Raw genomic sequence first — 12,354 nt, 5'->3', positions numbered from 1 at the left:
GAAGGTTAGTTACTTTGGTGGCATGGTACCTTTTTTTTTTTAAGATTTATTTATTTGAGAAAGAGAGAGCATGCATGTGAGTGGGGGGAGAGGGAGAGAGAGAATCTTAAGGAGACTCCCCACTGAACATGGAGCCTGACTCAGGGCTCCATCTCACAACCCAAGAGATCATGACCTGAGCCAAAAATCATAAGTTGGACACGTAACTGAGTCACCCAGGCGCCCCTCCGTGGAACCTTCTTGTAAACAAGGCAACAGGGGCTAGGCTCCCACTATGTATCCTACTCAGAACTCAACACTGCCAGGATCTAAACATGAGTGTTTCACCTACTTTATGGCTCTTGGTCCCATTTAGGTCTTTCTTTCTTTCTTTTTTTTTCTTTTATTTATTTATTTGAGAGAGAGAATGAGATAGAGAGAGAGCATGAGAGGGGAGAGGGTCAGAGGGAGAAGCAGACTCCCTGCTGAGCAGGGAGCCCGATGCGGGACTCGATCCCAGGACTCCAGGATCATGACCTGAGCTGAAGGCAGTCGCTTAACCAACTGAGCCACCCAGGCGCCCTTTCTTTTTTTTTTTAAATATCTTCCATTTATCTCCTTACCATTGTCATGTTCTTCTCTAGGCTTAAGCATATTTATGGTAGTGATTTTATTTTATTTTTTTAAAGATTTTATTTATTTATTTGACAGAGAGGGAGAGAGCACAAGCAGGGGGAGCAGCAGGCAGAGGGAAAGGGAGAAGCAGACTCCCTGCTGAGCAGGGAGCCTGATGCAGGGCCTGATCCCAGGACCCTGGGATCATGACCTGAGGTGAAGGCAAACATTTAACCAACTAAGCCACCCAGGCACCCCTATGGTAGTGATTTTAAAGTCCTCATCTGAAGCATATTTATGATAGTTGTTTTAAAGTCCTTATCTGCTCATTTCATCATCTTTACCATATCTGGGCCTATTTCTATTGACTGATTTTTCTTTTGTGTATAGCTCATATATTCCTGCCTCTATATATTTAGAGTAATTTTTTACTGGAGGCCAGACATAGGTCATTTTTATGTTGCTGAGTTTTAGATTTTGTTATATTCCTTTAAAGAGTGGTAGACTTTGATTTGGTAGGCAGTAATGTTACTTGCAAATCAGCTTAATCCTTTTAGTGTTTTGATGCTTTTGTAGGATGGATGTAGAGTAGCCTTTAGTCTAGGGCTAATTAAACCCACTTCTAAGGTGTGACCCTTTGAGAGTCTCTATGTATTATGTATGCAATGAGGCCTCTTGCCTAGCTAGTAGAATTCTGAATGATTCTCAATCCTATGTAAGCTCTGGAAATTGTTCTTCTTACAGCACTTCCTAATATCCCCATCCCTCAAGTGATTGTTCTTTCCCCGATAACTGTTTCCTGCCAGGCCTCACAAAGTGTTGAGCTATACACGTGCAGCTTGGGATTCGGCCAAAGACGCAGGTGGATTCCTGCACAGATCTGGAACTGTCTCTGTTGAACTCCTTTTTCTCACTTTGCCACACAAATTCTAAAAATCATCTGCTCTTACTTTATTATTTCCAAATTCTACATTCTTTGTTTTTACTTTTTCTCTTTTTCAGTTCCTTTCCTAACTCCTTGAGGTGAATACATAGCTCATTAATTTTGGGGCTTTATTTTCTTCTAACATACACAAATAAAATTTTAAATTCTCTTTAAGAATGGCTTTACTCTTTATCCGAATCCTACAGGTTTGTTTTTTTTTTTAAGTTTTGTTTATTTTTTTTTTAGTAACCTCTACACCCAATGTGGGGTTTGAACTCATGACCCCAAGATCAAGAATCATATGCTCTTCTAAGCCAGCCAGGTGCTCCCCCATACTACAGGTTTTGTTATGTCATATTTTATTATCATTCAGTTTATTATAATTATTTTATAATTACAGATGACTTTTAAATTTCCACTGCAATTTCTTCTTTGACTCATGGGTTATTAGGAAGTAACTCCCTTATAACACCATCCATGTAAAGCTTAATACTTAGTAAGGAAGGTATACCTTGTGTTTCTTCAAAAAATTTCAGGATACAATGTGGTTAACTTTGAGGAAGGCAAAAGAGTGGGTCACAGAATGCTAATAATATTCTACTTCTTAACCTGGGTGGTGGTTTCTTGAGTGTATTTGCTTTGTGATAATTCTTCTTATGCTTTCCACACACTAAAAAGTAAAAAAGTTTCCTGGCTATTTTTAAACATGTGTTCTTCCATATGGACTTTAAAATCATTTTATACATTTTCTTGGGTGCCTGGATGGCTCAGTTGGATAGTATCTGCCTTTGGCTCAGGTCATGATCCCAGAGTCCTGGGATCAAGACCCACATCAGGCTCCCTGCTCAGCCAAGAGCCTGCTTCTCCCTCTCCCTCTGCCTGCTGCTCCCTCTGCTTGTGTGCTCTCTCTGTCAAATAAATAATCTTTAAAAAATAAATAAAATAAAATCATTTTAGACATTTTCTAAACAAACAAAAGATTGAGTTCCTAATGAAACTGCATTATACATATATTTACCTTATATTTTTTCATAACTGCATTGCTTTCAAAGTTAGCTGTTTCTTCCATAAAGCGGCCCACTAGTAGCATAGCTCGACCATGGATTAACATGTTCTTACTCTCAGTTGGGGTTTTATTTTCAGGAAAACATAATTCAACACCCTTCTGAAGAACAATTAGTGCCTGATGAACATCACCCTAAAAGGAAAATGGCAACAACAGCCTTTTAAGATATTTCTGTTTTCTGAAAAACAAAATCATTAGTACTTGAAGTCCATTAAGTATGTTTTATGTATAAATCTTTGTAATTTCATGTTCACCTCTCATTTCCCTCCTACAAAAGTAAAATCCTAAAAAGGAAGCAAAGCTTCATTTCATGTAGAACTCATATTCATTCATTCATTCACTCATTTTTATAGTCAAAGTACAAGGAACTGAAGATATATGTAGATGGATGGGGATAAACAAACATGAATAAATCAAAATTTCTGGCTTAAAAAAGTTCATAGTTCAAGTGAGGAAGTAGACTCTGTAAAACAGCAACACAATGCTAAAAACTATTAACAGGAATATATATGGGTATTATTAAGGACAGAGAAGGAAGGGAATCTCCTACAACTATATGACAATACAGGAAAATGGAGGAGAGCAGCACTCAGGAAAAGTTACCAGATAAGGAAAATCTGAATTAGGTTTTAAAGAATGAGTAGCAATATTCAGTGAAGGACATTCTTGGTAAAAGGATAATAATTTGGGGCACCTGGGTAGCTCAATCGATTAAGCACCTGACTCTTGATCTCAGCTCAGGTCTTGATCTCAGGGTTTAGGGGGGAAAAAAAAAGGAATAATAACTCTACTTGGAGAAGGTGAGTAGTCTGGTTTTAGCTAAAGCCTAAAGGGTTTATGAGATAGTGAGTGATAAATGAAGTTGAAGAGGTAGACTGAAACTCAATCAGAAAAAGCCTTGTATACTTTCTAGAGGTCAGACTTAATCATAAAGGCATGAAGAATACTTCAAAAGATTTTAATAAGAGGAGTTACATGATTCAATGTGCATTTTAGAAAGATCACAAACTGCAGTCATGTGCACAGAGAAATAGACTCAGAAAAAAAAAGGCTATTAATATTATTAGAGGCTATAAATGCTAAGGGCATGAATGAAAGCAGCAGAGATAAATAAGAGAGAGGATTCAAAAGATGTCTTTCTATAACTTTCAAATATGCAGTAAGGTATTATTAACTACAGTTACCATGCTGTACATTACACCATGACTTACTTATTTTATAACTGGAAGTTTGTATCAAAGTATCAAAAGATGGGGCACCTACATGGTTCAGGTTCAGTTGGTAAAGCACACAACTTTTTTTTTTTTTTTTTTTTAAGAGAGAGCAAGTGTGTGGGAGGCTGTATCTCAGGACCCTGAGATCATGACCTGAGCTGAAATCAAGAGTCAAAAGATTAACCGACTGAGACACCCAGGTGCCCCAAGCTTGCAACACTTGCTCTCAGAGTGATGAGTTCGAGACTCAGGTTGGAGGTAGAGTTTATTTAAGGGAAAAAAAAATCAAAAGATATTTCTAAGGAAAATTTAGTCTCCACTTGGATGTGGAAAATGAAGGAAAGGAAGGAGTTCAAAATGATGCCCAGATTTCTGTCTCAGATGAAAGGATACAATAGAGTCCTATTTAGAAAAACTGAGAATAGAGAAGCAGTTATTGAACAGTAAATGATACTGCATTTTGAACATACTGAATTTATGGTATTACAATACATAGACTAATGCTAGCTCAGAAAATGACCAGGTACTGACAAGTATAAGGTGAATCATTACTTTCGCCTCCACAATCACAGATGGTACCAGCTATAGTTGCTAAATGTCAATTTCAGAACATGCAATGCTTACAACTAATTCTAGACTGGTGGCAAGCATAAGAAGATATGTAAGTAATAACCATTTAAATCTGGGGCATCATCTTTGCAAGTAGTTCAGATACTCAAAAAGCCTCTTTCTCATTACTATTGCTTCAGTCTGGGGATTGCTGGGGACTTTTGTTCTTATGCTAAGCCCTTCCTGATAGGCTAGATTAGAAATTAATCTTGACAATAAAACTGGACTAATTAGCTATCAAGGATAACTAGGGAACAGTGTTATTTTCATTTAACAAATATCTTTTGAGTGCCTATTACATGGCACCCTGTATATATATAGGAGGTAAAAACAAAGTAAAAATTGGCTGCTTCCCTCAAGAAAAAAAAGGAAAACAGATGAAAACCGAAAGAACTGCACTTTCATCTTGAAATGTAAAGACATTTAGGGACTTCAGGAAAGAAGGAATGGTTTCTTCTAAATTATGGTAGAATGATAAAGATGACAGAAAACGATTCTGAATGTGGACTGGGGATCATCTACAACAGAATATATACATATATATACATGATGACGTTCTCTTGGCCATTACCTTGGACCATAGCCACTTTGCCCTTTCCACATACAATTCAGCAAGTCGTGATTCTCCAGCATTAAGGAGAGCATTGTAGGCTGTCTGGTGGTGACCAGCTTTTCTAGCTACTCTGGCACTCTGCAGCCAGCATTCTCCAACCATTTCATTGTAATCTGGTCTAAATGAATGTGACAAAAACAGGGGCAAAGAGCATTTTTAAGTATACTCAACAATTTAACTAAAAATATCTCTTCCTAACATGGAACCTTCTCAATATACTATTTCAAAGAAATCAAAGAAGATTAATTTGTTAAAAAACTCATTTTCATTTTCTTAGCATGCTCAATTTTTATCAATTACAAGTCTATGAAAACTCTAATACTGACTTATATCTGTACCTCTCCCAGATACATTAACAATAAAAAAAGATCTATTGCATATAAAAGTAATTCTCAAGTTCTAGGTTCATTTCAACTTATATAGTATTGCTTTGACAACTGATAATAGAAAAATATAGATTCAGAGAGAAAATTAAGAAAGATAAATATTCCCAAGTAATAAGCAAATATAATAGTAAATTCATGATTACTGACATGAAAAAAAAGAAGTATGAAAAACCTTTTGTTGAGGCTTAATAAAGCTCTCCGGAGAGCCAGGATGGGTTCCTTGGCTCTGTAGGAATTCTGGGTCATTTCTAGTCGAGCTACCCAGTTTAGAGAATCTTCTTGAGAAGTGTCACCTGGCGACTGGTGAAAAAGTGATTTGATGCTATGCTCCAACTCACACAACATGTGCAATCTGAAGACAGATAAAGCCTATGTTAAAATGTTATCATGTTCAGCCTATTAATCTCATATACAAAGCACATACTCACATTAGCCATCAAGAATCTGAAATGTGAAGTTTCCTTTGGAAGAACTTTAACCAATAAATATATATTCTTGGTTTAAGCAGTAACATTTTTATCTTTTTAAATTGGATATAAAACACAACTTATGTTGATTTAAATGTTTAGTGCTTTGCTATGGTCCCCAAACCCCTATTAATTAAATTGGAGAGGGGTATATAAAACTAAATTTAAGTGTATGAATTTTATTACCTATATAACAACAAAAGAAAATACGGATCCATTATAAATGAACAGAAATATCTGCATATATTGCTGGTGCTTCTGTAAGAGGGCCTGACATAGTAGATGCCAGCAAAAAATTGTGAAATGTTGCAATTTTATTTTTTCTAAGAATGATGGAAACACTCATGACACATTCACACTAGCTTTTTTTCCATTTATAATACCCAGTGTCTATGACTCAGTGTTCAAGGACGCAGGTGAGTAGCTACAGAAGAGAATTAATCTCAGTGGTCCAACCTATGGTTTCATTAGGCTATTACCAAAGAGGCGATACAAATTATAGTAAATTCTTCTAAATTAAAAAAAATGTTCTTACTTATTTTTTAAATTATAACATCTATTATCTTCCTTAGGTGAACTAACAGACCTGAAATGTTTTTCGTCATTTTCTTCCTTACCTCTAAAAGTTAATTTTCCTTTCTACTAGTGTAATGCCTATATTTTTGGGGAGGAAAGTGTCAAATGCCATTTCTAAATGAGAAGGAGAAGAAACTAAAAAGCACTGAGCACCAAAGTGCCAGGCACAGATGTCTATACTACTTAGATTAGTTATAGAGCAAGTACAATATGACATTACAAAAAGATGAATGTAAGATATTTTTCTTATTCTTTAGAAGTCTCATAATTGCCTTTCCAATGAAAGGGATATATATATATTAGAACATTTTTTTAAAACTAAAGGGTGAGGGCACCTGGCTGGCTCAGTTGGCAGAGCATGTGACTCCTGATCTCAGGGTTGTGAGTTCAAGCTCCGTGCTGGGCATAGAGATTACTTAAAAAACAAAACAAAATAAAACCAAAAAAAAAAAAATAAGGTGATTGTGAGATAAAGGAATAAAAGAGCCATTGTATGTATCTTGACAATAAAACTGGACTAATTAGCTAATTACTGATACACATGATACCAAATATACTATCACTTATTTACTAACCAAAACATTCCAAGTCTGTCAGAAGACAGTTATACACCAGGAATATAAAGATGGACACCCCCCATATACCTCACAATATATTCATATCCTCGTTGATAAGAGCCTCTTTCAAAGCTTGCAGCTGAAAGAGGTACAATTTGTTCTGCTCTCACTAGTTTCAGTGTGTCATAAAAAGCTGTGGTATCTCTTTTTTTGGCTGATAATAATAGCTGTCCCAGTCTGACACTCCATGTTGTAGATTTCCCATCTGAAAAATAAACGTAGAGTCAAGGAATGCCGTAAGGCCCCAAAACAAGCTTTATTTCATTTGGTAAAATGGTCAGCAGAAATACTGGAACAGATGTTTCATTCTACTTTGAACAATTAAACAAGGCAATTATAAAACAAGCTGAAAGATTAATTATAGATGTTACTTAGCTACTTAAGTCTGAATATTTATAGCATATTAAAACTGCTTATATTATAAGAAGTAATTTTACCTGCTGCCAAATAGTTTTCTACCAAATCCCACTGTGACAATTTCCAAGCTGCTTCCACTCTGTATGTGTTTAATTCATCTGTCCATTCAGACCTATTAAGAGAAGCCAATATCAACTAAACTTTATTTATTTAAAGTGGCATTTAGAGATTTTTTTCATTGTTTTAGAACTCTATTTATTGTATTTATTTATTGCTCTATTTGTTGTATCATATTGTATTTTGTACTTAGATACAAAATAATTATCTCCATCCAAAATAACCGTCCAATTTTTAATCTTTCTATTCCCCCAAAACATTTTTTTCAATAATTACTTCTAAAAGGGCCATTTAAAAATGCCATTCCATAACAAATTAAATTGTGCCATATATTAGAACAGAATCAATGCCTGAATAATTACAAAGTACAATTGTAAGATTAGCTGTGTGCTTAACTTAAACAAAGGGCAGGAAGGAAAAAGAGCCAACTGAACATATACACATTGAGAGGTAAGCAATTCTAAGAACTTGGGACTTTTGAATTAAATTTAAGGCAAAAATATAGGAGCTGGTGGGTAGGTCTGGAGCAGTTGGGGGTGCATAGGACACTCAGTAATAAGGCCTTAAGAAAGTTACAAATGGGGGCACCTAGGTGGCTCAGTTGGTTGGGCGCCTGACTCTTGGTTTCAGTGCAGGTCATGATCTTGGAGTCCTGGGATTGAGCCAAGGGCTCAATGGGCGACCTGCTCAATGAGGAGTCTGTTTGCCGCCGCCCCCCCCCCCCCGTGCATGCACTCTCTCTCTAAAATAAATAAATAAAATCTTAAAAAAACAGTTACAAATGATGTGTCAATGGCATAACAAAGGATATAAAATTAGCTACCTACAATATATATTAAACTATTTTCAGTTACTTTAAAATTTGGATTTGTAAAACCAGTATGATATTGGTAATTATTTTTTTTAAGCATTCTTCTTATGTGACATTAAGATGAGGTAGTGATATTTTGTATCATGACTACATAGAAGAAGCTAGGCTTTCCCCATTATTTCCTTTTTATTAATCACACCATTTGAGTATCTGCTATATGCTACATGCTGGGCTAGGCACATTTTCCATTTAATTATCTAATAACACTGAAAGGCTGACATATCCTCATATTATAAACGAGGTAAAAGAATCAGAGAGGCTGGGATCAATGTCCTTAAAAGTCCTCCTTGCTCTTTCTGTAGTAAAAACACATTTAAAAAATGTAATAAATGAGTGAATTTTTTACTTAAAAAAAAACCCTAAATAGCAGCATAAATACTGGATACCCTCTAATTTCTAAATACGAATTCTTGGTAGAATTTAAAACAAGGCTAAAAGAAATACACTAGAAATGTAGTTTCTGAAGTCCAGTTGTGAATAACTTTACAAGCTCATCACCAGATGCCAAAATATCAAAATTTTAAGATAAAAATCTGAGTAGAATTAGCATAATTTGCTATCTAGAGAGGATGTCCCATACTAAGCATTACACCAAGAAGTACTAAAAGGCAATGAAGATCAGGCTGTGAGACCTTATCCACAAAAATAGGTACATTAAAAATAGTAATACAGTCAGTAATTTTGGAGAAGTATTTGTTTAAATGCAAATATTCTCTCCAAAGAACACACACGTCCTCAATGACCATCTGATCCAATAGGACAGAACAATCTTGACTGAATATTGACACTTGACTTTTCACAGCTCAAAGATCAAGAAGAGGCTTGGGGCGCCTGGGTGGCTCACTCATTAAGTGTCTGCCTTCAGCTCAGGTCGTGATCCCAGGGTCCTGGGATCAAGCCCCGGCGTCGGGCTCCCTGCTCCGTGGGGAGCCTGCTTCTCCCTCTCCCACTCCCCCTGCTTGTGTTCCCTCTCTCGCTGTGTCTGTCAAATAAATAAATAAAATCTTAAAAAAAAATCCAGAGGCTCTATGTATCCCAGATCCAAAAAGAAGATAAGAGGAGTCTAACTGTTCAGCGTGTATAATTAGGAAACTTGACACCTAGGCTTGAGTAATGAAAACCTTCCCAAATTACGTTATTTGTAAGATCCCTCAACTAACCTAGAGAAACATCTAAAACATCTTTCTCTGCCTCGGCAAATCTTCCTCCCTCATTTCATAAATTCCATTATGTGAAATCATCTGATTAACAGTGAGCTTCTCTGCTCTCAAACATTACAGAATTGTGGTCTTTACAAATTAGTTTGGGATTTATAGAAACTATACTTAGAAGAACCGTTTTGAGAGTCCTAATTGAAAAATGGTGGCCAGTGTGCTCTTTGGTTAACCAAGATCCCATCCCTTTTGATCAGATCTCACTGCCCACAATAGTCAGTTGGCATCTGGTAAATTTATCAAGAAGTAAGTCTTTTAGCTCTCAGAGCAAGGCAGCTTCAAGGGCAGAACCAACCTCCACAGTTACTCCCCAGACCAGAAGAACTGTGCAGCTTTAATCCTTGTCACAATGTAAGTACTATTTTTTTGCATCATTTGGTTTGCTATAACAAACACATCTTCTTAAAGAAAGGAAGGCAGCTTTCATTTTTATCAATCCTTTAGGGAAAAATTAACCCACACAGTCTGAGTGGTGTTCTAGAAAGCAGTCACAAGGTTTTCCCCTCCCCAACACAGAAAACAACTGGTGTTGATAATGCAGACAGAGCTTAAATACTTTTTGGATATGTTCCTATGAGCCTTACCCATAGCAGGTGAGCTCTGGAAAGTTTGTCTTAAAGCAAATATAATTCAAGGATGACTCATGGGACAGAAGATGAGCTATTAAGTGCTAAATCAACTTGTGGAAAAGTAGAAAAAAATATTTTTTGTTGCGTATCTCCAACACCATGAAAACATAAAAAAGATTTCGTTTCTTCAATAAGTGTTACGTCAACCTAATTCACTAAACTTTTCCCATTCAGATATAATAAAAAAGAAAATCATTCTTTAAAAAAATATTACCTGTTAGCATGTACTCCATTCACCTGAGTGATTACAGTAGACAGCTGACCAAGACCTAACATGGATTTCACTACACCATGATAATGAATGATCTAGAAATTTAAAAATATTTAAATAGCAATTATCATTTCAAATATACGCTGGGAAACAAAGACAGTTTAACTGATACTCATTAAAAAGTACTATTTGCCTCACTGAGCCTATCCTTCTTAGTTCAGCAACTGACTTGTTTGTGTGAATATTAAAAAAATACACAACCTAAAAAATTCTCAGACTGAATTTATTATTTTTTCCAGATTTGGTCTAATTTTTAGTTCAAATCAAATATAAAAGTAAGGAGTATTCTTTAATGTTTTGTTTAAAGATTATTGGCAATACTTTTTCTCACACAAAAATTAAAACTCAAAGTTCACAATAACATTAATATAGATTTAGGGCTTTAGTAACTAAAAAGTTATATAGGATTATGCAGTATTCTTTAAAATTGAAAACAAGATTGTGAAAAATAAAGACGTTGTACACTGAGTTTCTGAGAAAATAAACATGTCAAATACAACAAAAAGCAATATCCCAAGATTAGAGAGAATCTAAGCCAAAATTATAAATCAGTAATTCTAAACTCCCTTCCTGTCCTTGTAAACATGAGATATGTTAACCTGCCCCCATTATAATTGTAGCTTAGTGATTCTAAGGGATCATTTTGGAAATTCACAGATAATGGTAGAGGGTATGTGAAATGTGAATGTTTCCTAGGCTGTAGAAAATCACAATTATTATTTAAAAATTGACATATATGTTATACTTTTTATTGCAAACTAAAATTGTATACATTTGAGTAACTGGACACACAGCTTAATATAAATATTATCCTCAACAAGCCTCATTCATTTGGGGGATTTCTAAGGTCACAGAAATGGCATTGAAGGATTTTTGAGATCATCTCACATTTCTAATTTTATCAACCAGGAAACTCAAGCTCAGAGATGATTAACTATTTTCTAGATACACTGTGACACTAGTAGAGATAGTATTGAAACTAAGATCTCCAGAGTTCGTAGTTCAGGGCCTTTTCATTATGTTGCCTTTCATTTATTATCTTACCTGGTCTGGTTCTAGCTGAATAGCCCTGTCATAACAAGCAGTGGCATCCCTCAGTAGGCCAATGCTTTCATGCTCAAGGATCTGTTCTTTCAGAGATGGTTCGGCCTTTCGAATTGCGCTTACTCCAGCTACTCCATCTGGTTCATGCATAGCAGCGTACAATTTCTTTGTTCAACCATAACAAAATAATAAAATAATAGAAAAAAACACAACTAGAAATAAAACTATAAAACCACCAGTTTATGTGAAAAGAGCATACGAGAATTTTTCTCAAAGCAACAGTAAGTATTTGCTTCAAGGCAGACTTCACAGTAAACTTATAAACTTATTTCCAGGCATCTTATTATTTTAACACCTTTGTTCCACTTAAATACAAATCTACATTAGCAATTGTTATTGATACTGAGAGTTACAAAGAACAGCAAGGTCCTGAACTCTCTTTAAATCCAACTTAGGATAAATTCTGGTGAATACAGTTTAAAAGTGTTACAAAATTTTTATTTTTTTTATTTATTTATTTTTTAAAGATTTTATTTATTTATTCATGAGAGACAGAGAGAGAGAGAGGCAGAGGGAGAAGCAGGCTCCCAAGGAGCAGGGAGCCTGACGCGGGACTCGATCCCAGGACTCCAGGATCATGACCTGAGCCGAAGGCAGACGCTTAACCATCTGAGCCACCCAGGCGCCCAAAAGTGTTACAAAATTTTTAAATAAGTATTTTAATATGTTGATATTGAGATGCCTCAAATCTGAGTTTGAAGGAGATATTCAGGTTGTAGATAAA

The 12,354-nt window shown here is 35.6% G+C and overlaps 1 protein-coding gene across 7 annotated transcripts in view; it reads right to left on the bottom strand.

Moving 5' to 3' along the window:
- ATR (ATR checkpoint kinase) overlaps positions 1-12,354 on the bottom strand; it is a 96,275-nt gene that overhangs the window by 26,164 nt on the left and 57,757 nt on the right. For all 7 annotated transcript variants that reach the window (XR_012380275.1, XR_012380271.1, XM_025881170.2 and 4 more), the window contains 7 exons: positions 11,571-11,735; positions 10,470-10,561; positions 7,505-7,596; positions 7,095-7,272; positions 5,580-5,759; positions 4,980-5,139; positions 2,538-2,717 (listed from right to left, as the gene is read on the bottom strand). Coding sequence is in view for 5 of the 7 variants with exons in the window: in XM_025881170.2 (XP_025736955.1) it covers positions 2,538-2,717; positions 4,980-5,139; positions 5,580-5,759; positions 7,095-7,272; positions 7,505-7,596; positions 10,470-10,561; positions 11,571-11,735 (1,047 nt within the window). In the remaining 2 variants the exon portion in view is untranslated. The remainder of the gene's footprint in view (positions 1-2,537; positions 2,718-4,979; positions 5,140-5,579; positions 5,760-7,094; positions 7,273-7,504; positions 7,597-10,469; positions 10,562-11,570; positions 11,736-12,354) is intronic.

This window comes from Callorhinus ursinus, unplaced genomic scaffold (assembly GCF_003265705.2).
Source record: "Callorhinus ursinus isolate GAN/ISIS: 27379988/994484 unplaced genomic scaffold, GSC_fseal_2.0 scaffold1, whole genome shotgun sequence".
NCBI lineage: Eukaryota > Metazoa > Chordata > Mammalia > Carnivora > Otariidae > Callorhinus > Callorhinus ursinus.
This window is presented reverse-complemented; position numbering and strand designations above follow the sequence as displayed.